General features: G+C 45.8%; 2 protein-coding genes across 5 annotated transcripts in view; both read left to right on the forward strand.

Moving 5' to 3' along the window:
• The first annotated feature begins 670 nt into the window (after positions 1 to 670).
• On the forward strand, positions 671 to 9,757 carry spns3 (spinster homolog 3 (Drosophila)). 3 transcript variants are annotated; one of them, XM_047020626.1, is made up of 13 exons: positions 671 to 918; positions 2,166 to 2,412; positions 2,504 to 2,569; positions 3,130 to 3,266; positions 3,499 to 3,650; positions 4,048 to 4,114; positions 4,374 to 4,516; positions 4,872 to 5,024; positions 5,303 to 5,492; positions 5,623 to 5,688; positions 5,788 to 5,886; positions 6,018 to 6,189; positions 7,113 to 9,757. In XM_047020626.1, the coding sequence occupies exons 2-13, from the start codon at positions 2,190 to 2,192 to the stop codon at positions 7,190 to 7,192; spliced, it is 1,548 nt and encodes a 515-aa protein (XP_046876582.1). In that variant the 5' UTR covers positions 671 to 918; positions 2,166 to 2,189; the 3' UTR covers positions 7,193 to 9,757. The 3 variants fall into 3 exon arrangements, with proteins under 3 accessions (XP_046876582.1, XP_046876584.1, XP_046876583.1); XM_047020628.1 differs by having other exon boundaries at positions 2,171 to 2,412; XM_047020627.1 differs by lacking the exon at positions 671 to 918 and having other exon boundaries at positions 1,185 to 2,412.
• A 6,573-nt stretch (positions 9,758 to 16,330) lies between these two features.
• Positions 16,331 to 25,916, forward strand: part of spns2 (spinster homolog 2 (Drosophila)) — a 62,523-nt gene continuing 52,937 nt past the window's right edge. For both annotated transcript variants that reach the window (XM_047020647.1, XM_047020646.1), the window contains exon 1: positions 16,331 to 16,782. In XM_047020647.1, the coding sequence (XP_046876603.1) occupies positions 16,551 to 16,782 (232 nt within the window). In that variant the 5' untranslated portion in view covers positions 16,331 to 16,550. The remainder of the gene's footprint in view (positions 16,783 to 25,916) is intronic.

Below are 25,916 nucleotides of genomic sequence, written 5' to 3' on the forward strand. Positions count from 1 at the left end.
TAATCTAACTATAAAGGCAGGAATCTCTTTCCGTCTGTGAGTCTATGGCTCTATTATCTCGAGAAACGGGCATTGTATGAAGTTGAAATTCGTCAGTAGGACCAAAGAACGTGCAATAGTGTGAAGTTGATTTGTTAGAATGACTTCTCTTATCAAATGTTAATTGTCGGAACAGTTTGTTATACTCTTACATTTAGAAATACGTTACTGTCATTTTTTTTGTTCACCATGAAATGAATAGAAAATGACATAGCCTTAACTAAATTATATAACAATGGAAGTATTACTCAGTGTATTTTTCAATTGGCCAGTAGGTAAAAAAAGTGTATGTCGATTTCTTTCTACCCACAACATAATTAAGTTAGCCTATCTTCTTATAGACTCAGTTCTTGAATTTAGAAAACGTTACTGTTTTATATTTGGTTTACCATGAAGTGAAGACAAAATGGCAAAAACGGATAATAAGGGAGCAGATAGATTCCATGATGCCCTCCGTCCATTCTAGACAATTCAACAAGCATTCTGGACAATGTGCTTTTGTAGTTGATTAGTTACTACTTGTACTTCAAGATTAACATTAGTTTGGGTCAAGGTAACAATGTGTTTGAGACTACTAGGTCTGAACATTGGGTTGAAAGTGTGGACATTCTGTTACCAGAAAGATCGCAATTACAGTTTGGGAATAGCTATTGGCTTGTTTTCAACATTACATCACAGTGAACATCTGTCTAAAACCATATGACCGTCCCAAAGAGGGCTGGACAATTTGCTAACTTAATATCCCAGCAGCTTATAAGAGCCTGTGGAAGATCTCTACTTTCTCTCAGCAGAGACTCAAGAGACAGACTGGAAGTCATCAGCTCAAAACCACAAATATGATGGAATAAGCTGATCTCAAAATCAAGACCTAAGGAACCAGTATGTACCCTCAGATTACTTGCAAATTTGAGACTATAGTTCACCATGACCAATGCTTTTTGTGTGAAACAAACATAACTCCCAAATCTTAACATTTGTAATCATTGTTGTGTTTGTAAGGTGTGTATTTCAGAGATCTTCACATTCTTTGAGGCTGTATACATTTAAGGTTGACGTTGATGAAATCATTATAATAATAATAATTTTTAAAACATGTTTGTGAGATCTATTGCTGATAGATATTGCTAATAGATGTATGTGTGTTCCTTCTACCAATTAAGAATAAAGCAGGACACAGCCAAAATGTTGACATTGACTCTAAATAAACCGTCAATCAGCTCAGATGATTCCCACTGTGTAGGTTTATGATATTCCCAGTGTGTAGGTTTATCAGATCCCCATTGTTGCAGCTTTGTATTTGATTATTCCAAGAAGTGAACTTATGACTCTAAATCAACCAAGTTAACCATAAATAACTCTGACCTTATGACACAATTGCCCAACGTCTTTTAATTGGTTCAATTGTTTACTGATTCAATTCTATACTGTTGCAAATGAATCCTGTGGGGTCGGGCCTGTTTCTGCAATGTTTCCTATGATGTTTCATCAAAGATGATGAAAACAGGCTGTCTTGTGTTGAAACATAAACTGGAATATTGCTGAAGGATTGCAGAAGTCATATATTGGCAATAGAATGACAACTACCTAGCAGAGAAATAGAGTTGCAAAGAGAGATTGACTAAGGAGTCTGGGTCAAAGGGGGATTTCCAAAATGTGTTTTCCTTAAACAAGTAAGCTACACCATAGGCTCTCTGAAGGAGTAAATATACAAGTCTGATTTTGACTACAATGAAATGATTGTGCATTACAATAAACTTGGTGGAGTTTGTGAAAAAATGCTAGGTAAAGGATCTGAAGTCCTCTTAAGTGATTTGGATTAAGTTCTGGACCTTGAACCATTACTTGGCTTATTTACACCAGAGCTGGAACAATCCGATCAGGAATGAGCATAGCATCATCTTGGTCAGACAGTGGAAAAGGAAACCAAGACATCTGATTTGTTAAATTTGTTTACATCCTCAATGTTTTCTTCCATTGTAAGTTGCCTGTTCATGGGCAGAACATCAGTCACGTAACTTACCGACTGTACGTTGTCTGGGTAGGAGAGGGCCCGCCCATACGGTTATTACTTTTCTGCAACTCTCAAAGACTATGACAACATTCACCAATATACTTCCTGTTTTAAGCGTAGGAAGACAGAGATTATTTCAATGGAGACAACTGGACCAGTAATGTCTCGCCAAGATGGGAAGACAACCTGTCTGAGTTTAAGATCAACGTCCGGTCCTCGCTATGGATCTATTTCTGACCCCCCACTAACTGAGGCCCCCCCTGCGGAGAGCAGGGTGATCTCACCAAAGCGCTCCTACATAGCAGTGGCTGTTCTCTGCTATGTGAACTTAATCAACTACATCGATCGATACACAATCGCAGGTGAGACTTCGCACCTTGACGCAAAACAATTTGACACACATGAATGCTGGGTTGGATTTATTGACCAACGCCTCTTGTTTTTCTCTCAAAGGAGTCCTTCTGAATATCCAGAAATTCTTTGAAATCAGTGACAGCACCTCTGGACTGTTACAGACAGGTATTGTGCACTGTGCATGTCATACACACACACAACCATCGTCAAATCTGAAGTAGAGACCTCATGTGATAGACCCTCTCATAGAACATGAAACAGACGTCATTTACCTCAGATGAGAGTGAGCAGCATATCCCATGACTGTATCGTTTGTCAGTTATGCCTTATTGTTTTTAAGTGAATTTAGCATTCGATTCTGCTGATTACATTCTCGCATTGTAGATTGCATGACAAGTTCTGTCGAGTGCATGTCACACTGATGCTCCAAATGAATCCTAATTACCCTCTGTGACAGATCATCTCTCACACTCAAAGTCACTGAGCCGTAATGTAGTGTAGGCACAGTGCTAAGCTCAAGGAAGCCAGTGCCTGCAATAAACAAAGCAATCGTTTCCTGTTGCTATTGTACAAAAAATCACTTATTCAATTCAGTACGCACAGTAATCAGCCCTGAATAGCTTCATGAGGAAATGATGTGCTCTATGAATTTCTTACCATTATGGAGAATCACATGGTGGTGTAGAGAGGAAGCTAAATTGTCATGATATCTACATTTTTTACAGTTTTCATCTTCAGTTTCATATTCTTGGCTCCTATCTTTGGCTACCTTGGTGACCGATACAACAGGAAGTTCATCATGATTGGTGCGCTGACTGTGTGGCTTATGACTGCCTTGGGCAGCTCTTTCGTCTCCGAGTCGGTAATTTAAATGTTGGAATAACAACTAGACACACACTTAATCATACTGAACTCAACAATCTGCAGTTGGATGTTTCAATTCTTTTAAGAGATCATACAGTATCTTCATCATGAGAAGTGTTATGTACTAATGAGAGAAAGAAAATCATTTGAAAGAAGATGTGATCTCACAAGGTGTAGTTCCCTCAAACACACGTCTTTGACCTGGAACCCGTGTTGCTGGGTCCTTGCAGAAGTTCTGGTTGTTGGTGTTTCTGAGAGCACTCGTTGGCACAGGAGAGGCAGGGTACTCCACCATCGCCCCCACCATCATAGGGGACCTCTTCTCTGGCACCAAGAGGACCTTGATGATCTCGGCCTTCTACATTTTCATCCCTGTTGGAAGGTTAGGTTCCTGTCCGCTTCCATCTCAACACTGGCTCTTTTTGTTTACCCTGTGTCTAGAAATGTCTTGTACTTTCTTCATGGCCAAGTAGAATCTTGTCACCTCTCTCTGGTTGTTTTAATGTACCCAAAAAACAATGTATCCTAAAAATAGAAGTCGTCGTTTCATTAACTTTGGCCTCCCAAACATCCAGAGGACAAACAATAACCCTGTCAAGGCTGATGTAAAACACCCTAAAGTCAAAGTCACCTGGCAGTCAGCCTCTGGCACCACTATTCATGTGATCTGGACTTCCCAAAACAAAAAGGCCTCAATGGGTATAAGATATGGGAGGGGTGAATATGATTGTGGTCAGCATGATAACTAGTTAATCTTTCATTGATGTCATGTGTTTCAGTGGCCTTGGATACATAATAGGATCCTCCGTTACCAGCGCTACAGGGGACTGGCGATGGGCCCTTCGGGTAAGAATCCCACATATGGAATCATTTCAATTCACACACTTTTTGTCGGCACCTACTTTATAAAACCACCTCTAAACCCTACTCGCTACTTCCTGTTGATCGCACAAGTGCTCTGGCTGTCCTGGTCCCAACTTCATTCAACCTCTAAATGTGTTGTGTACAGTATAGAGGGGTTGTCGAAATCCCTTAAGGCTGACTGGTGATGTTGTCGGCCAGCAAGCCGCTGGCTGGAGCTGATCACTCGTGTTTACTTTGGCAGCTGGTCCCCATCTTGGGCTCCCTGGGGCTGGTGCTGCTGGTCGTCCTGTGTCCCAACCCCCCCAGAGGGGGAGCAGACACCCACAGAGAGAGCCTGGCAGCCCACAGCCCCTACATGGAGGATATCAAGTACCTTTTGAAAAAGTAACCGAAAACAGAATGACTTCTTTCATTCATTCGTGTTTCGGAGTCATGTGATGCCATCTGTTTATGGGTTCTAGCTCAAACGGAAAGCACGTGAATGGAAAAATGAAAATGGAAAATGTTGTAGTTTTTACAGTGTCTTACGTGTAGTGTTCCCTACCATTACTACACACTGGAAATGATGCATTGCGTAAAAGTCAATGGAAAGCATGTAGGATCTTATTGGCCAACAATTTGCAGTATGTATTAGCATACCTGTCCAACAGAGTGGCTATTTGATCAGATGTAGGTGACTGATGATACACAGGCTTGACCAGTTTGATGTACAGATGCACGTTGTCCTGTGTGTTTCCAGTAAGAGTTATGTGTGGTCCTCTCTGGGAGTGACAGCCATGGCCTTCCTGACGGGGGCCCTGGCCTTCTGGACCCCCACATTCCTCTCCAGAGCTCAGGTGTCTCAGGGGATCCGGCCCCCCTGCACCACGGAACCCTGCGACCCCTCTGACAGGTACAGCCTGCCCCCCTCCCCCCCCTTAACTTCTATATAGAAAACATCTAAATGTCAAGGTTTAGAAGTTCTAAATGTACTTGTAAATACAAGACTTGCCACAGCGTAAAGCAACCTCATCTCAACCAGGCACGGTGAACAATAACAATAAGAACATATTTACTACGATGCATAAACATCATCTCAATGACAATAGTGCATAGTGCAGTGCAACAAAATCGCTTTCGATATCCCTTGGATTGTGTGTTGTCAGCCAACTGAGTTTGAATCGTGTGCAGTTACATCTTTGGTGCCGTGACGGTGGTGACAGGGATTCTCGGGGTGACCCTGGGTTCCACCCTCTCCAGGAAGCTGAGGGACAAGGTCCCCAACATTGACCCGCTCATCTGCGCCGTGGGCATGCTCAGCTCCGCCCCCTGTCTCTTCACAGCCATCATACTAGCGTCCACAAGCATTCCAGCCACTTATGTAAGACCCCAGCTCCCAGCCCTCACTAATATCCACCAATTACAGCTCATCAACCAATGATGTTGTGTCTAAATGTAGAATTTCAAACAGGGAAGGCAGAGGATGCCAGTAAACATATTGTTACTTTCAGGTGTTCATTGGCATTGGGGGGACCCTTATATCTCTGAACTGGCCCATCTTGGCTGACATCTTGCTGGTGAGTGCGGTTCTCCTCCAGGTGTACAGTGTATTCCTGGTGTGGTTTTGAGTCACCTAGGTGCTGCTTGCCCGCTCCTGTAATGCTCGTGTTTTTCAGTATGTCGTCGTACCAACCAAAAGAGCCACAGCTGAAGCTCTTCAGATTGTCGTCCTTCACCTTCTGGGGGATGCGGGGAGTCCATACCTGATAGGCGTGGTAAGCCTCGGAGACATGAAGCCATAGATGATATACAGTTCTCACTGTGGAATCAAAGCATGGATCCCCTATTTTCTGTCGTATGTGCTTGTGTATGTAAGCCCGTGACCACACACATCTTATCGTGTTAGATCTCAGACACCCTGAGCACTTACGAACCTGCGTCTGACGCGTGGAGCTTCCGGAGCTTGGAGTACAGCTTGCTGCTCTGCCCCTTCATGGGGGTAGTGGGGGGGCTGTTCTTCCTCATGACGGCCCTCTACATCACACAGGACCGGAAGGACGCCCAGCTGCTGACTTCAGGTAACGACAACCGTCACCGTAGGAAGAAAAAAGAAGAAGCTCAAATTTAGAGAGCTCTGTTTCTGGCAGCGCTGCTTTTAGGGCTTGTGGGAGTCCGAGGCGACAGAGAAGAATGCTGAAAATATAACGTTGTTGATGAGTTGTTTCTGCGTGTGTGCGTGGTGTTGCCTGTGGGACTGGGCCACTGTGCTGAGAGGCCTCAGTGTGTTCTGTGCGAGCGCTGGGGCTGCGGAGAGTCATGCCATGCTGGTCCGCAGCGTGACACTTGCTCAAGGCCGTCACTGGACAATGGTCTCTTTGTGTCCCCTCTCCTGCTCTGAGCGAACGCACCACCCTTCCTATCAGATAAAGCTCTCCCCCCCCCAGACGCTGTTCCACGACAGGTCCTGTAGATCTCCTCCATGCCCGGCCGTGTTCCCCATAACACGTGCCTAATCAGGTTAGCAAGAATCAGACAGAAACAGGGAAATGCCTCGCAGATAAAGGGAGACAACGTTGTCTTGAGAGTTTGTATCTGAGACGACCACATCCTCCCCAGTCAGCGACTGTCTGTGTATCATTGTGGCAGGAAGCAGAAACCAACATGGCCATTAGAGCGAAGGCCCCTCAGCTGATAAGAGCAGGTCCTTTCCTGTCAGAAGCTCCTACATCAGCTCTTTGATCCTGCAGCACATTTGTCTGCACTGAAAAGCTCATATGTCTGTTTTCTAGCTTCGTTACATTTACAGTCTACATGTATCTAACCCTTTTGTTCTATCGCTCTAAGCAATTAAAGAAATTATTAGAGGTTTAGATCAGTTATTCTCGGTTTTTAAAGTCCACAAGGAAACTGTCAAGAGTAGCAGGACCAAAACATTGCAATGTACCTGTACTTGTTACAAATAGCGATAAACTTGCAACAATCCTCTTCCTGTGTGTTTTAGGACAGCCTCCTCCTGACGCTCTCAACACTAGGATCCACTCAACCCTAGAGTTAGAAGGTCAGTCTGAGGTCTGTGGATAACGTTGCGTGCCGGAGGATGATACAAAATTGCAGATTGCTGCCCCCAAACCCAAAGATGTCAATTGTAAGCTGTTTGAACTGTAAATGGGATATTCTGTTGAACTTTCTATAGCCACATATGATTTTGTACTTTTGTAATCTGTTTTGGTGGATCCTTCTGTGAGGGTCCACTGCTGTTCCCTCCTGGCTGATCTGAGCCGTGCCCTCCACAGAAACATCCCATCCCACATCCAACAGACCATAAAACACATCAAACTTCCAACATCCCGTCAAACGTCACACATCCAACATCCCATCCAACACACAGGGGTGATTTGCGGATTTGCCTAGCCAGCTGTTTAGCAGCGAGCTGCAGCCTGACCCTCAGACTCCCTCCACGTCCCAGCCAGCACCTGCTGTCTGCTAATGAAGACCGGGCCTGGGGCTCTAACACACACACACTTGTGCCTGAGAAAGAGGCTTCTCCTCCACCTCGTAGTCAGGGAGTGTCCCCCCCCCCCCCCGTCCCCCCGTCCCTCGCCACCTCACATGAGACTTCCTTCTCCGGTCACGGTTAGGGATATGCAGCTCAGTTATTGCTATTTATTGTGAATGTACGTTCATTCGTATTCTGTTTGTAATGTGAAGTGCTATTTGATGTAAATATGCAATGGCATATCATGTGTCTTGATGTGTCATTGATTTTTTTGGTATACCGTGTGCGCAATTTATAAACACTCCACTAGATGTCACTGTCTCACTATTTAATCAGTATTGCCAGGCTGTGATATTGCTACACAGGCTTCAGATAGTCGACCATTAGTGAAGCTTGCAGGTTTTGACTGGATATTAAGCACATTCATCATCTGTCACAACAATATGCTGGCCACATGCAAACTTAATGGGCTTTTAATGTGCCTCTGTGTTTTGGGCAGTGCCAGTAATAAATTGGATGGCCTTTATAATTTGACTAATAAGCATACCTGATAGAGGTAATTAGAAATCTACTAACACAAGGGATGAGACTTCTCCTTCCATGACGATCATGCAGATCCTAACCCTCTCTCCGCTCAGTTCTCCTCTGACAGCCCAGGATGGAAGCAGCAACTGGGACATGTTCGTGACATGCCCTGTATCCGGATACGGACATAACTGTCGGGACTATTGTTTGTGCTCCTTCACACTGTCACACATCCACTTGTGAAATGTTGGTAGAAGAGACATGCTGTACATGACCTTACAGCTGACAGGATGACTTATCACCACACCGCAATCATGTTCCCAGTTCTAGGAGTGTTTATTTGTGACGGCCATTGGACCCCAAGCTCAGCCATTAGTAGTTGCCCTGTGCTGGGTTTAGAAAACATGTATGTAGGCTCCAACATTCCTCACCTGAGGGCAGGCCTGTGTTCTCACCGACCAGCACGAGAGGTATCCCAGCCTGAGAGACATGATTCAGGTTTGCACGCTGTGAAGTGACAGGGACCTGTCAATCAAAGACAAAGTTGTCCTGCCAGCTGCTGTGGAGGTGTCTGATGTCATCTGGCCGGGACGGACATTGGCATGTCATCACATGTCCTCATCATGCAGGGGCAGGGCTGACCCCAGGGCAAGGTCAAAGGTCATTGTCCTGGCAGGAGGTAGGCTCAAATGCAAGGCCACTCACGCTACAGTAGCATTCATTGTATATGGAACATAAAGGAACGCTAAAGAGAATGGGCTTTGGGGGGGGTGTTTCCAGAGCAACAATGTTGAGTGTGCAGTTATGCCTTGACTGAGGAGGGGAAATATTTTGGTTTTGGAGATCTGAAACTACTTCTTTACTGCACAAGCCTGTTGTCAATTTCCTCACCCCTCTTGTTTTTCCGCAAAGCCACTTGGTGTAAATACAGGTTCTTCCTATTGTTGTTTTCTACCACTAGTTAACAATGAGCTTGTCGTTTTCCAGACGTCATGCCGTGTACCCAGTTCCATGGTAGTTTGGCATATGTAGGTATGTACGTGCAATAGTAAGCCCACACATACACATACACACACACACACACACACACACAGGAGCTATGTGGAAAACATTCCAGAGGTACCGTCTCGACCTGCAATTAAAACACAATAGGTATTGTGTACCCCGTTTCTTATGACTTTATCTCCATACTTCTTGGTTTCCTCTGTTGGCCCTAGCTGTACAGGAAGCTGTCACAATGGCTAATAAATTTGCGGGGGCGATCAATGGAAAGAGCCAGGAGTCGGGGGGAGGGGGGGCGGATATGGTCCATGTTTACTCAGGAATAGGGCACATTCCACAGTGATGCGTTGACCATACAAAACACTCTGTTGACCACTGAAATATGTACACATGGACATTGGGCAGTACATGCACAAACACACACACAAATGCACACATACACTTAGTTAGTAGTTAATACACTCGTTTAGAATTTCTTTTTCACGTTTGTTTGGCATTGAGTTACACTGAAATGTGACAAAGTTTCAGCCATCTTAACCAGCCTTGCCTCCTTCAAAAGGTGCTGAATGATAGGACAATGTCTGATGCTATTGGGGATGTAAAGTTGCACTCCCCTACTTATCTCCTTATCTCCAGCTGCTCAACATGAAGTGACATCATAGAGACCCCCCCCCCCCTCCCACCCACTGGGTTGAGTTTATCATGTATTGATCCTGGCCTGCCCACTGCTGGGCTCTGCCTTTACACGGTTACATCATACTAGGCCTCTCCTAGCCTTTGTGAGTGTCATCCTGTTTCAACTTGAATGAAATAGACGTTTGTTTGTACAAAAATGGTTGGCTACATGTGTTCTTCTGTCTTTGTTTGAGTGCAAGGATGCTGATTTTGCTATAATAATGTGACAGGAAATCCAAATAAGACTACAGATCCTTCTTTCTCACTGTGAAAGTGAATGAAAGAGTAAAAAGCAGAAGTATTGTGATGTGGGTTGAACGGGTAAACCGGTCAGAAAATGCATTTTGACAGATCCTGTTTGCTACATAGATACAAGACTGTGCCATGCAGATCAAAACAACATTCTCCCACCGCAATCTCACTGGGTTTAAGGACAGTAAATGTAGCGTGTAGGAAAGTAGCCAAGGCTGAGGGTTTTTCCTATAATGACATGTGGGCTTTGTGCTTGCATGTATTTAGCATTCCTGTTCCGGCAGCCTGTTGGCAACTGTGAATGAAAGTGACAGTGACTGGTCAGTTCACAATGACAGCAAGGTAATTATGTCTTAAATAAAGACTACCGTGCCACAAACAGCAATCTGGTATCCATGGTACTGAAACTCAGATCCACCTCAACCCAAATACGTCTACCCAGAGTTCTGCCCTGCACCCAGTACTCCTAGGAAAACTCTGCTCTGAGGACAGACATCCCGCTTGCCTACAACAAATGTTACATTTAGTCATTTAGCAGACGCTCTTATCCAGAGCGACTTACAGTAAGTACAGGGACACTCCCCCCGAGGCAAGTAGGGTGAAGTGCCTCGCCCAAGGACACAACATCATTTTGCACAGCCGGGAATCGAACCGGCACCTTCTGATAAATAGCCCGATTCCCGAACCGCTCAGCCGTCTGACCCCCTTCCACACAGAGAGGTGAAACAGACTGCGTCTACACTTGGATACCACTTCTCATCCACCAGCTCCGCTGAAGCCTCCCACCATCTCTGACAGCGGTACTGCGCCCCCTGTCTGGGAGGAGGTGCAGGAGCAGAGCTGAACTGGGGCTGAAGCTAAATGTGGATTAGCAGCCAGACAGACTATCTGAGACCAATGACCCGGGACCAAGAGTCCAACTCTGATAGAGCTGTCGGATAAATAATTAAATAGGGAGATAAAAGAGGCAGACTATATTTAGCACCAGTCTCTCCAGCAGCCCTGTAGCCAAGCTGCACAGGGCCCAGATGGGACTCCTGAGAAAGGGAGACGTCAGCTCAGAACCACCCAAACTCTCAGCTGTTCTCCACTGGCCACACACTGCTGACAAAGTCTGTCTGGTGTCAGTCTAGTTGTCACTGAGCCTGTATGGCTCTGTTAGTCTGTGTCTTAGATAGAGGGTGAAAGGCTTCAGAAAAGACTTGTTTATTTACAGACATCTTAATTGGCTATATAAGAGAATGCTCACCCCATTAAAAAATCTTCCCAGACCATACAGGAGAATATGTTTTTGTTTTACCATTGGCTGTGACCACACCATTCAGAATAATGTGTGAATGAGCCACCATCAGTAAGCATGGTAAAGTATTGAGGTTAACTGAGCACCACAGTCAGATACAGCATGGACTCCACACCCCAGAATACAGCAGGAAAGGTCAGTGGGTCACAGGGGTCACCAGAGGTCAGCAGTGGCAGATCCCAGCCTCCAGTCAGCCTGCAGCCCAGACTTCCCCGGCTCCGGCTGCACATGTCTGTGTGTAGGAGGATGCAGACGCCCCAGTGGGGCATGTTCTGAAGGCTGAGCCACACAGTTTCAGACATGTGCTGTAGATAACAGATAAAACCATGTCGCTAGACAAGTGAGTCGAGTTTCCTGCTTGGCTGATAGTCAACAGTTACTCGGAATGTACATCAGGCTCAATTCTAGAGGCCGAAGGGGACAATCTAGTTCCTCCTTACCCTCCTGTGTTAAGTCCACCTCATCGTCCTCAGGAAACGGAGTGACTGTATACGGTCAGGCTGTTGGAATAGGCCTGCAGTGAGACAGCCAGCAGGCGAAGGGTTGACCTGTAGACTATGGAGTGAGATCTTCCACAATCATACTACTCGCTGGGCTGTGTGAAATCGGTCCAGTTAGTCGCATCACTGGCTGCCCATTGCGTCAGTGCCACCATTAACATGAATGGAAGATGAGGCCCAGGATGGATATGGGACCAATCCTGTACTCTCCTCTTCTGTAAATAGCACAGTGAAGAATGTTTAGCGTTCAATCGGTGGTAGTGAATTGGGGGCAGAGGCCAGAATGTACGATATTATATAATATATCATGTAACGTTGCTTCATTGTGACTTTATGGGGGTCACAGTAGTGACGAATGTGCACCAGGAGCAAAGAAAAAGCTCAGAGCTGTAAACATAACCAGGCCCAGGACCTTGAGAAGACTGACAGTAGAGGATGACCTTCCTGGGCCACAGTAATCAAACACACACGACGTGACAGTTCAACCAGTTATCTCGGTCGAAACAAACCTGAAAACAATTGACCCGAGATTGAGCTGTGTTCGTTTTAAACAGGAACCTGGAAAAGAGGAGCCTGTTTTTGTGGAACAGGGACCAGATAAGTGTGACCCGAAGCTGGAATGTTTTGGACTGTGGAAGCGAGCAGTCTTAGAAGTCCATATGGCCTCTGCTCCTCCGAGAACAATGCACATGCCAGACGTCCTGCTGATTGGTCACACTACAGCTCAGGAAGTGTGAGTAAGTCCGTTTATTCTCTCCCAGACAGGAGCTGTACTGTACAGAGGCAGCCCAGACCAGCTGGGGACGAGGATGCCAGAGCTCTTTCCAAGTTCCTGCACCGTAGAACAGTTGACCAAAACATTTGACAAAAACATATAAATTGAAGAAAACGGCAACACAATAACACCGTTAGAAATTTGGGACTAGATTTCTTATTCATCTTCACCGAATGCTTAATGCCAACGTGTTTGACTGTGAAGTGTTGGTTCCTCAACAAATGCACGTGGGAAGATGTGGTGGTATTCATCATTTCCCTGCAACGTATAGAGTGACATAAAGTACAGCAAGTTGCTCTTCACAGCTGACGATATGGACGCACGTGTTAAGGGGGATTTAAACTTTGGTGTAAACCTCGTGTTGTTAAAGGGAGCCTCTCTTATCGAGCGGCAGACGCCGGGGCCCTGCGATTAGCGCTTTATCTCCCATCCTGCACAGGGGGCCTCAGGGCCTGGCCGTGGACGGGCACAGGAAGGAAGGCTGCAGCAGTGGCTCCATGGCTCCAAGCCCCACAGCACAGAACTGCCTCAGGGAGAGGGGAGAGAGAGAGGCCCTGTACCATGGAAAAACACACAGGAACTCAGAGACATGACCAGCATGTCAAACACAAGAGAGAGAGAGAGAAAGATCATTTATCTGAGGAGGATAAAGAGAGAAGGGAAAGAGACACAGAGTGGTAAACACCACAACTTGCTCCAGGGGACCCCTGAGCCTTCCAAGTGTGGCCCCGGGTTTGGTTCAGCCCCATCCTCTGTCCCTCCACACCATCTCCCTTCTGCGCAGAGCAGTTCAGCTGAGTCAGAGCCCATTCAGCCCCTCAACCCTATGACATCCTCAGACCTGCCGCCAAAGACCTGCGAGCAGAGCCAGCAAGGCTCCCTGGCACATCCCATACGGACACCAGGACTCTTCTCCTCACATACCTCATTTACATCTTATACAAGACAGACCTATAGGATATTTTGATATAGTGATCTATTTTATTTTTTATGCCATTTCATCTAGACAGTGCGCGCACAAATTCAACTGGGTCGTTCTTTTACACACGTCATTAAAACACAGTTCCTCGGTTGAACAAAAGCCTGTTGGCTCTTGTCCTCTTTTGGCTCTTTTGAGATCCAGCTACATTTGTACCGTGCTTGTTGGGAACGCCTCCCTCTGAACGCCCACTGATCTTTCGTATGGTGGTCACCGTGGACACGGATGACATCATCCTGAACATCCAAGCAGTACTGCACCTCTCCTTCATCAATCCACTTCGTTCATTTTCTACTTCTGAATTTGTCAGTGACATATATTCTTTGTTGGATGAGGGGACTATGACTTTAATTTACAAGCTTCTGACCATAACATCAAATGACGCATCTAAAATCACGCGAGTGTTGCTACGGAAGGTCAGTCTCACATAGAGGAACACTAACATTCAGTCTCCACACAGCTCTCTCTCCCAGTTCCTCCCTGTGTAAGCATACAGCTGTGGTCTGGTCCTGTGTTCAGGCCTGTGTTAAGGGACCAGTGTACTCCAGCCCTCCTTACTGAGGCTGGCATCAATGGGGGCTGTTGTTTTAAAGGGCCCACTTTCTCCCAACAGCATGGGCTACAGCACGCTAAAGCCTGCAGGAGCAAAACACAGCTTTGCCTGTGCCCCCCTCCCTTCCTGCCGCCTCCCTTTCCCTCCTCTCCCTCTCTCTCTCTCTGTGTCTTTCTTTCTCAGTTTCTCTCTTTCTTTGATAGAGGAGCTGTGGCAGCATTCTCTCTTTGTCTCTTTCTTTGATCGAGCTGCAATCGCTTTTAGAAGTGCTGCTATGCTCTTTGTTGCAGGTTGAAACTAGGTTCCATGTAAGGGGATGTGTGGTTGTATTTTCAGAATCTCCATGTCAGAGATGTCCACGATGCCCTTGAGAACACAGAACAGTCTCCAAGGCAACCACTTTTTTTTTTACTATGCGAATTGGTGTTGGTATTCATTTTTTTCTTGCTCATATGTCACTGTATTGATTTTCACTCAAGGACAGTCATTTGTGTTTTATATCAGACAATGCCACCGGGATATAGATGCAACTGTTTTCCAGGAATTCCTTGTTATTGCAGTACATGAAGATGTCATGACAACACACAAAATAATGTCAAGACATTAAATTACATTCCTTTGCTAATGAGGTCTAATGAAACATTTTTCTGTGACAAAGTCACAAAAAGGATGTCCTCCAACTGTTTGTCTCACTGTCCCCTTCCCTGAGAATGCCTATCAGCGAGCTCTTGGTCTTATCACAAACATTCTACAAACTGAATGGAAAAAAGGATTTCCTCCATGATAATGCCAGATGCTGGACTATAACCCTTCAGAGCACTCATTAGCCCTGACCACCCATGGGCACGGATCCTCCCCAGTCTTATCTATGATGCAGGACCCTTACACAATACTCCTGATAGCTGCTCTGTCAGGCCACAGATGCCAACAAAATCCATACGCAATGTGTTACACCCATATTAAGAATATTAATAATATAATTAATTAATAATTGCGAGTAATTGCGAGTGGGACATTTGTAAATGATAGTGAGGACATTAATAACTGCAGGTTATACAACAGGTAGCCTGATTAACAGACACAATAAGGTATTGGTTGAAAGGGTGGATTATCACTTATAATCAAATCAAAGATGTGTCATTAGCTACATTTCTCAGCCTGACAGTATTTTGTGTCACAAGACAAAGAAAGTGATTGTCTGATTGGAAACTCCTTTTACATGGGAATTATTCTCTGTATGACTGCTACACAAAAGCTTAAGAGAGGTCATTCTTAGTGTAATGTCATTATGTCAAACATTTAGCCGATAACAGAAGTGGTACCTACCTGATGATGGCATTCCTGTGATCTTGGCGTGGTTTGGAAAAGACCATGATTAGATCACTTTTCAACACAATTATCTCTAATATGCTTCATATCACATGGTGAAATGTCAATCTCAATTAGATTTTACAGTTAAATGTATGTATTTTCATCAGATTAATACGAGCTAAGGACTGTGCAGGCCAGCGTGCTGTATGCCCAACTGTTCTTTGTGAGGCTTCGCACGTTCTCATCAGGATTTCTCATGTTCAATAAACCCACCTTAAAACCGAATGAGCTGTATACAATTATATTGCCTTTCGTTCTTCATTAGATTGCACATTGCAACTCATTAAGATAAACTCCACATTTATGCAATGTCTCTAGAAACTATTGGAGATTTAGGTCGGAGGTCTCTATCGATAATGCAACGCATGGTCAATCCAATCAGTTGATTGTATAGATTTGTTAACAACATCATCGCAGGTGGCAAAAGCGTAACACAAAAAAAAGATTAAGGGAACCAAATCGCAAAATAAACTACTTGCTGATTATACTCGTTTATGTGACGGATAAGTTAAATTCTAAAACCACAAATATTCGACTTAATGGTCCCAGGTGAATACATGTTGCCGTGTATTCTGGGTCATTCTCCACAGCCACTAGTGTGCTTCTCGGTGAATACCAGAGACAAAGCTGTCGTGAGGCCAGGACAACATTTTTGTGAAATGTACTGCACCCAGGTAAAGAGTTCCTTGCATACTCACAACACGTCAGGTACCAGGCATCCAGGTCCATCATAGCCGTTGAAGCAAGGGGCGGAGTTTTTATAGGCAGCTCACACCCCCTTCGCTGAAAACCTCATTGCTCAGTGAGAAAAAAACCCAAGGAGCGCTAAAGCCAGTCAGTGCTGTTAAAATATGAACCAGATCGAGCGGTTCTCTCTCAAACGTCTGAGACAACATCTTTAACTCGATTAATCTTTTATTAAAATACCGTCGTTGGCAATTTTGGCCATAGTCTTACCTTTCCGTACTGTTTGGCAAATTCTCTTTTGCGCTGGATCTGTCGTGTCAGAAGATGTGTGTGGAGAGCGATGGATGCGAAATAGAAGGTTGCAGTAGTTCTGATGAGGTGCATACTCTGTCCGGCAGTATGAGTCCTGGACTGAAATCCAACCCGGACCTTCATCCTTGCAAGCCGGGGCAGAAATTCCGAGCAGCCTTGCTCCGGTGCCGGTCTCCCACCGCTGCTGCCGGGATTCTCAGTTTTGGGAATGTGCTCAATTACATGGACAGATACACAGTGGCAGGTAAGATCTTATTTTTGTTTTGTGTAAATCAAATCAGAGACTTGGCCAGTTAGATCACAGTTAGTATTAAGTTTGTCAACATTATTCCAAACAGCCTACCCGCTCAGACAGGCGGGGGCTGGTGTTAATAGTAGGCAAGTGATTTTGTGTCACCAAAAAGTAGGTTTTTAGCCGGAGCCACAATGACAGAACATTGACAGTGAACCGTTGGCCACGCATATGTGTCTATTGCTACACCTATTGTTGACCGAAAACCAAAATGCATTGTTTGAGATTAATTTCAAGATGAGATGATTTATTGGTTCACGACCCTCGATACAATGACATCAGTTCGGAAGCTAAGGGACAATAGACCATTGATTACCAGCACGCTAGATAATCGCAGATCAATTTAACCAGGGTCTCACTCAAAGGACCTTTGCTGCATGCGGCTGATAGCCTACCTGCTCAGAATCAGTCACACGAATTTAAAATAGAAAACCATTTCTGTTTCGTAATGAATCAAAGTCAAACTACTTAATAGTTAATTAATTAAGAAGGCTGTACACTCAAGTTTCAAGAAAGTTTCATATCCATATCCTAGTGTTGTATTGGACGTTTTCACCCAACAACTCCCGTGCGTAAGGAAAGTAGGCAATTTACTCTACCTTATCCCTCGCCCTGAAGCTAATACATCACCCTTAAATCGGGCCACCATAGAATCCAGACTGCAGTTGTTCAATTAGTTTTTGAGTATGCATTTCATACCCGTGTTGTTATCTTTGGCGCACATGCTCCAGGCACATTTGATCAAGTTTATGTTAAGCGCACGATAACAACATATGCGCTTTGTAATTCGTAGTGAAATATTATTTCATGAATAATTATAAGATAATAATTTACCAGAGTAGCTTATCAGATGTTGGTTTTGTTTAAAAAAATCTGTCATTTTTATCCGTAGCTAAAGCCGCGTATTGAAGTGAATATTGTAAGCTTGGTGTTGGTTCTCTGAATTTCCTTGACATCTGGATCAATTTTTCAACCTCACAAAAATGTCAGAGAATAGCTACTTGATGAACCATACGAAGGCAGAGCATTCAGACAGTGCGTTTTAGCTATCTCCATCTTGGTTGGGCACGTGCTCGATACAGATTATTAGGATAGTCTATAGTATTTATGTCGGCATCGTTAGTGTCCTTTACTATATCATCAATATTGTATAATATAATCAATTATATTTTTTTATGTAGCGCAATGCAGTAATACATTAATAATAATAACAATTATATGCAACATGCTAATCTGAAATGACAGGTAATTGCCGTAAAAATGGTCGTAGTAACTCCGTGACAATTAATGTATGAATTGCGCAAACCCCGTGGATCAATATTGTAGGTAGTGAAAGGCGCAAGTGTTGTCAGGTGTATTGTACTCTTACGTTAAAGGGTTAAACATTGCGCCGCAGCGTGCAGTATGGAGAAGAGCCTACATTGCGCAGAGAGGCTGTCTACTGTAGGTGTTGCATTGTTCTAATATAGAACTAAGCTTCACATCTATCGTTCATGTGTTAATCATTGTTAATTTGATCGATCAAGATTATATAACTATGATATGTTAACAACTATTACTATATTCAACACCCGGCATTTCTGTTACATTAACACATTCTGCTCAGACATCGCAATGATAAAAATCAGCAGATTAGCAATGTATTACAATCGGAAACAGGTGATAATTAAGGTTGTATAAAATGCACTTTCATTGTAACAGATACAGATGTGACTGTATATATAGTATATAGTGACACAATGTCAGTTAGTAGCCTAGATAACAAGTTTCTCTTTCACAGTCGCTGCAGTTGACAGATTACCCCAAGGAAGCAAACAACGTTCAACAGTACAACTACAGTCTAGGAGTGAGCTGTCCATGCTTTGTCCGAGTTTCGCAACAAAGCCAAGACTGCGCTGATAGTGCAGTTATCCTATCTAGTCTAAAATCTCGAAGAAGCACTCAATCACAATACAAGTAGTTAACAAAGCACCATCCTTTGTTCTCACTATGAAATCCTCCTGCAGACATGCACACCTCCTCATCCTCTTGAGGTCACTTCTGTAAGGGACTAAAGAAAACCTCTGCTGTGCTTTTTCAAGCATCCCCTCTCTGGTAATATGCTTCTAATGCAGGCAGGACTGTTAGGGGGATTATGCATATCAAACAAGTCAATCAGCTCTCCGGATTCTGCACTATTGGACACTGACAGGGGAGCACTTATGTTGCTGTGACAGGAGTAGAGAGGGAGGGAGGGAAGACAGGGCTACGTGGGGGGATTGCAGTAGTATTGGCTAATCCTAATGGGGGGGTGTGGGGGGGGGGGCTGCTGCACGGAGTGCATGTGGTGCAGAGGGGGTGCAGAAGGGGGGGGGGGGGGCAGAGGGGGTCCCTCCATTGCACCTGACTACTGGGCTGCTGATGTTTTATGCATGTTCAGCATGTGCACAGGACCCTCTTAGAAAGGGAGGGGAGCTCTCCTCTCGTCTCTCCTCCTCTCCATCCCCTCCTCTCTCCTACTGTATAAAGAGAGCCATCTGACTGACACGAGCATCTGCATAATTAGTCAGTTCAGCACATCTGCGCTAGTAGTGGATGGCTCAGTGGGAGGGGGGCTGTTCAGGGTAAGGTAGGGGTTACTCCTGACAGCCTAGAGCCCCCCACCCCAGGCCCCCTCCTAGCCACAGCATCCACAGCTCCCCGTCTTAGTGAGCCCTATGATGGATCTGTACAGCACACACAGCGGCCGTGGAAACAGGAATGATTGGGACCATTTTCCACCCTCCCTTTCCTTCCCTTCCCTTGCCCCTCCTTTCCACTCCCGCCCGTTTCTGTGTTTGTTTCTCTCCCCTTTTGCAAGGAGCTCACGTCTCTCTCTCTCTCTCTCTCTCTCTCTCTCTCTCTCTCTCTCTCTCTCTCTCTCTCTCTCTCTCTCTCTCTCTCTCTCTCTCTCTCTCTCACGCTCTCCCTCTATCTCACATGGGTTTCCCCCAGTTCAAGTGGAACTGATTGAGGTAGAGGTGAGGTAGGGGTGAGGGAGGGCTGAGGGAGGGGTGAGGGAGGGGTTGTCTGCAGTGACCGAGCTGCGGGGTGTCTGAGACAGGTGGACTCGCAGCAGAATGCAGGCGGCTAGGTGGGCCCCAGCCTGGCCTCAGCCATCCATCAGAAGATGGTGGCGCGTGCAGCAGTTAGAGTAGTGGGCTGGACCCCTTCAGCCTCGCCCCTCAGACTGCCTCTGCATCACACCTCACGTTTCTTCCCTCACACACTTTAGTGCACAAACTGCAGGCACGTGCACACACATACTGTGTACCTAGAGGCACACTGATGCATGTCGATACTCGCACACACACACACATACACACACACACACACACAAACACATACACATACTCACACGCACGCACACACACACACACACACACATGAAAAGAAAAATAGATGTTCTATGCCAACTGCAGTTCATTATTTAGTGCCAGTCTGACTCAAGATGATGGTTGACACCACAGTGGAGAAATAAGACACTGTCTGTGTTGACGCATGTCTCCAGATGTTTTGCTTTGGTTTACATTGTATATTTTTTTCAAAGCCATGTCATTTACTGCCAATATTCTTTATAAGATATTTCACTATCAGTTGTGGGCTTTTTACAGGGAATGACAGCCCTGGAACACAAAGTAATTGGAGAAGATTAAACCGCTGTATTTGGGTCTCCACGTCTCCCAGCGAAATCCTGCAAAATCCACCATTAGCTCTTACACTTACATACAGGGAAACACACCTTGTCAATAACAGCCTTTAGCTCATGAAAGTGACTTGAATACAGACTTTCCCCTCTGTAAATATAATTGGTCCTACTGCAGGCAACCAAAACACATGCTTCCAACACCCCCAAAAAAATCCTCTAAAAATGTGTTTCAAATATCCGTTTCGCTCTCTTCTTGTTAGTGCTCTGTAATTTCAGACTGCTTCGTGTTTAATTGACACACATGCTGGGAAGAGAGAGCTGCACAGTTGTAATTTGTGCGACCTCGGCATTCTAGCGGCTCAGTAAACAGACAGGGCGGGTAATCTGTTTTTAGTCAGGCAGGGTGAGGAGCCAAACCCACAAATGCGGACACACTCAAAGGACCCCATCATGTGGTTCTGAGGTGCTGGAGAAACAAAGCGTTCCAAATGACAAGGCGGGTCCCAAACCCAGAACTGTGACAGATGGGATGGACCTGGCTGGGCTAGGCTGGGCTAGAGTGGGCTAAAGTGGGCTGGGCTGGACTCAGCTGATGTTCTGCTGCTAAGGCAGGGCCTCCTACCCGTAATCCTAACAATGAAGAGAGGCGGCTACATCGAAAAAATTCGAGCCAACCACGACTGTTAACGAGAGTTGGATGGGAGCGTGTGTGCATGAGTGTGCGCTCCCCCTCAACTGTGGTTGGTTTCACGTCTTTGATGTGGTCGTTCCTCCCTCCCCTGGTAACAGCGTGTGGGAGAGAGCGTGTGGCGTGGGAGAGGAGGCAGTGTTGCAGTGTCTGATCCCCGCAGCACGCCTGTCTGGCAGGGAGGGCTTCCCGGCCAGGGTAGGATTGGAGTGGAGGAGAGAGGAGCCTGATGAGTTACGACGGTCAGCCCGGGTCACAGGCTCGGAGCTTTATGGTCCCTCGATGGAGCCATTCAACCTGCGGACGCTTCCACGCCCACTGCTCTTTAGAGTATGAGAGTTCACATTTAGGAAGCTGAGGGTAGGAACGGCAAGGTTTGATTTAATTGTCCGGTCCCTCTGAAACGTACGATCCCAGTGGTGGTCCCTCTTGATCCCTCAGACAGTCCAAGCTCCCCGACAGCTTACTCGAAAGACAGGATTAGGTGTTTTAAGGGAATATGGGGGGCAAACAGGGGAGAGGGCAGACGGTCGGCACTTAAAGTTATTTGCTTGATGCCGTCAACACAACCCTGATTCTCAGCCACCCCTCCCGCCCCCCAGTGGCCCCATGGACACCCCCCTCCTCAGCCATCACACAGGCTGGTTGGAGGAGGCTTAATCTGGCCTAATCTGGCTCTACTGATGAATGCTGGAGAGCAGAAGATTAGTGTTGATCTCAAGGCATCCTGAGCGTCCGGCTAGTTCGTTTTAGTCAAGAGCTTAATTAGGGGTCTGTGTGATGATAATCCTGCACTGTGAGGAACCCCTGAAGAAATATGTCCCTCAGCGGCACCTGTAGACTGACTGGACACCATGGCTGCAGGGGACAAGGGCGGGTTAAACACATTCCAGTCCTTCAAACCAACACACATCACATGCACACACACCAAATTAGATAGATACGGATATAATCCTTTTACAGATAACCTGTTTATGACACTGGTGAAGAGAGGACCACTGAGCCTCATGCTGGGTGATCCGTCCAGTCAGACTAGATGCCCTTTCCTGCCTGGTCACTCTGGCCAGAGGACTGTGGCCACCCATGCCTCTGCTCCACTGGCGGCTCATTCAGTTAAACCCACCACCTTTTACATCGGAAAAACAATCATATATGGTGTAAGGAGTCTGTCGGTAGAGTGTCAAGATTCTTCTCATGACAAGGAGATGGAAACACATTATTTAAATGCTGCACGTGTCAAATTGGTGTTTGGTTTAGTCAAACTGTGCCTGTCGTGGGTACAGAAGTGTTGCTTGGATTTCCTCTCCAGACTTGGAGGTGCTGAAGCGTTACTTTTGGATGATTTCAGGATGAGACGTGCAGATTGGCTCTTGATGCTAATTGAACTTTGGTTTAGGCGTCTCTCTTGTCTTCTCTGTCACTCCTTTTATAGAGTTCACATTAAAGGCTTCCAAACAACAACAAGAGTATTAAAGCGATGGAAAGGGTTCCAGTCATTTAGTTTACAAGGTTCTCTCTCTCTCTCTCTCTCTCTCTCTCTCTCTCTCTCTCTCTCTCTCTCTCTCTCTCTCTCTCTCTCCACAGCCCTTTTCCATCTGTTTGTGCTCTGCTCTCAGAGCTGGATAGACTGAGTCTCGACATCCCAGTCTGCACTGTGGTATAATGAACTGTACATGGATTGGCCATCATGCTATTTTGTCCCTAAGCAAGTGGAAACTCTTTCTCCCTGAATTACCTAGGCACCTTCTATGTCTCTGTGGACAATCGGACAGTGATACTACTACACAGCAGAAATGGTAGTAGTGTTTGACAATTTACTTGATATCCTGTCAGTGGACTTTTCCAAACGGATTTTCCATAGATTTCGGTGAATTCCCTTCAACCTCATTTCCTAGCGTGTTTCCCCTCACAGCGTGTGTGTGTTTTTAGGGGCTCAGATTTAGCAGAACTTGGTAATAGTAAGCGTAGGAATCAGACCGAGCCTCTTCCTCTTTCAGAGCTTGAGCTTTCATGTGGGCACGCCAGCCCTAACCCAGCAGGCCAATGCCATATCTGTGGCAACCGCTGCGACCTGGTGACCCCAGCTCTGTACGCATGACCCCTGACCCCTGACCCCGCTCTCAGCCGTGAAGGGGGAACTGCGTGGGACGTGCGGGTGGGGATAAAGCCCTGTGGAGGGTGTTATTTCAGCCAGGCGCGCGACCTGGTATTTAGCATCTCTCACCACAACAATGAGGCCAAAGACACAGATTCTAGAGCAGATATTTTTACTCAGCCTCCTTCCTGATTTCCTATCATGTCCTCCCTTCTACGAAGGTGTCTGGTTGAGTGCTTTGTGTCGGAAGCATCGCCTCAAGAGCTAAACTCGATTACATTTACATTTAGCAGACGCTCTTATCTAGAGCGACTTACAGTAAGTACAGGGACATTCCCCCGAAGGAAGTAGGGTGAAGTGCCTTGTCCAAGGACACAACATCATTTGGCAATCGAACCGGCAACCTTCAGATTACTAGCCTGATTCCCTAACCGCTCAGCCACCTGACTCCCATTAACGTCGGATCCTTTACCAATCAAAGTGACTACACAAACCCTCGTGTTTGTCTTTCACATGTGGAGCAGAGTGCTCAGGTGAGCTCCGGTGACCGCTGTCCATGTCATCTGTGACCACATCTGAGCGCGTCCAAACAGAGCTCCAAAGGCACAGGCAGGGGACACAAGGAGAGGCTGGCAGTGTCGTCTTTGGTGTTGTCCTCCTCACTTAGTGCCTTTGTTTTCGGGATTAAAGACCACAGGTGTAGGCGGAGCAGTGGAGCATGAGGCCAGTGTGTGTTTAATGAGGAGTGGCACTTAAACGAGTCGTGCCGAGGATAGAGGGGCTATGCCAGCCTTCGCTCAGCCTCTCGGAAACCCCTCCAGAAACACTGGGATTATATTACCTCTCGTGTTTGTGACGGTTGTTTTTTGATCAGGCTTTCCGCTCATCTGAGAGGATTAGCCTGTTTACCTGCTGTTAGAGTACTCCTCTCTGCAGACAGCATGGTTGCTGCGAGTGCAGGCCAGGAGCTGGAGATGTCCTCAGCTATTTCACTAAATCCTGTTGTCAAACTGTCAAACAATCACGCAACTCTCCGCAGTAGTGACGGTGAGTACTAAGTACTGGGCCCGAATTTCCCCTTGCCTCCAACTGACTGGTGACCTTCAACAGAAGGGTGTGTGTTTGTGTGGTATTCCATCCCCTAGGACAAAGGCTGCCATCCACAACATGCCTGTTAGAGGTCCTGTCAAAGCATTCCCTTCTCCCCCTTCCTCTCTTTTAGGCCCCCCAAAAAAGCACAAATATGACATTTAAAAACCTCCCAGCTCACAAACACACACACATTCAGCCATTCAAAAACACACAGACATCCCGAGGGAAACAATGGTGTTTTTAGAGATTGCTGTGTCGTGAAGGGCACATTCAGATGCTCCCCTGAGCTTTGGTTCAGGACAGTGACACATGCATTAGAGACACACTCCAAAACCAAAAATGCTGTTTGGATTGGATTTGAAGGTCTAATCTGTATCTCCCCTACAACTACAAAGAAATGCACACACACACACACAAACACACACACACAGGGTTGTTTGTCAGCTCTGAAACCAGAGCTGCTCTTTCTGACACACATCTTGCACCAATATTAGCACTTCCCTTGAAACAGCTCCTGCAAACTCTGCTTTGGGTCTAGAATAATATTTGGAGTTCCTATTTACGGCAGGTCTTTATTTACAGGCTCCTCTTCATGAGCAAAACATGTCATCTTCTCCCCCTTTCACATGTGATGGAGTCAATAATTAACAGGACATGATTATGTAACATGTCTCTCCACCCAGCAAACGTTATTCGAGTGTACGTGAGTGTGTGCGAGGGAGTGTGTTTCTTTACTTTGCAATTCCAGAGAAAACATTTGGATTAAGATTATAGCGTGGATAGAGTATATCTAATTCATTCTTTCTGATGGGCTAAGAGCCTCCAGCATGTTGTGTTTAAACAGTGAGTGTGAGAGGGCGCTGACCTCTCTAGACTGTGATGTGTATCTGTTATTGCCTTAGGCCAAAGGTGACCAGTTTGTGTGTGAGAGCCAGTGGGAATGTGTGTGCGTGTGTGTGTGTGACTTTAGTAAAAAGACACTCTCACCTGGTTTGTGAATGCCTGTGAGAATGTGTCATGACTTTTGTGTTTGAGGCTGGCAGTGACAGGGACAGCCCAGAGTGGTATGACAGGCTCCAGGTGCATGCTGGGTCGGGAGTGGATTGACAGGCTAGGTGTTCAGGTTACCGCAGGGTGGATCCATGGATTAATAAAGCATTCCTTTGATTCTTCAGCTGCTTAAATGTTTACCAATCCATTTTAAACATTCAGTATACACCCCCAGGGAGCGAAGCAACCCCACTGCTTCAAAAAGATTATGTACACACACACCACAGACACACACAGACACACACACCACATACACACACACCACACACACACACATGCCTAGCACCAGCAGGTCTTCTTTGTACTTTAATGTTTGTAACTGGTGGTGATGAGCCTGGGGCGGGCTATGTGGTCTACTGTAGGTATGTTTGCTTGGTGTGTGTTCCTAATAAAGTATGTGTGAGGAGGTAGGAATGTAGGAAGGCAGAGTTAGGACAGGAATGAGGAAACAGGACTGTTTTGTTTTCCCACGCTATATCTTAGTATCAGATATT

Source organism: Hypomesus transpacificus, chromosome 5 (genome assembly GCF_021917145.1).
Source record: "Hypomesus transpacificus isolate Combined female chromosome 5, fHypTra1, whole genome shotgun sequence".
Taxonomy (NCBI): domain Eukaryota; kingdom Metazoa; phylum Chordata; class Actinopteri; order Osmeriformes; family Osmeridae; genus Hypomesus; species Hypomesus transpacificus.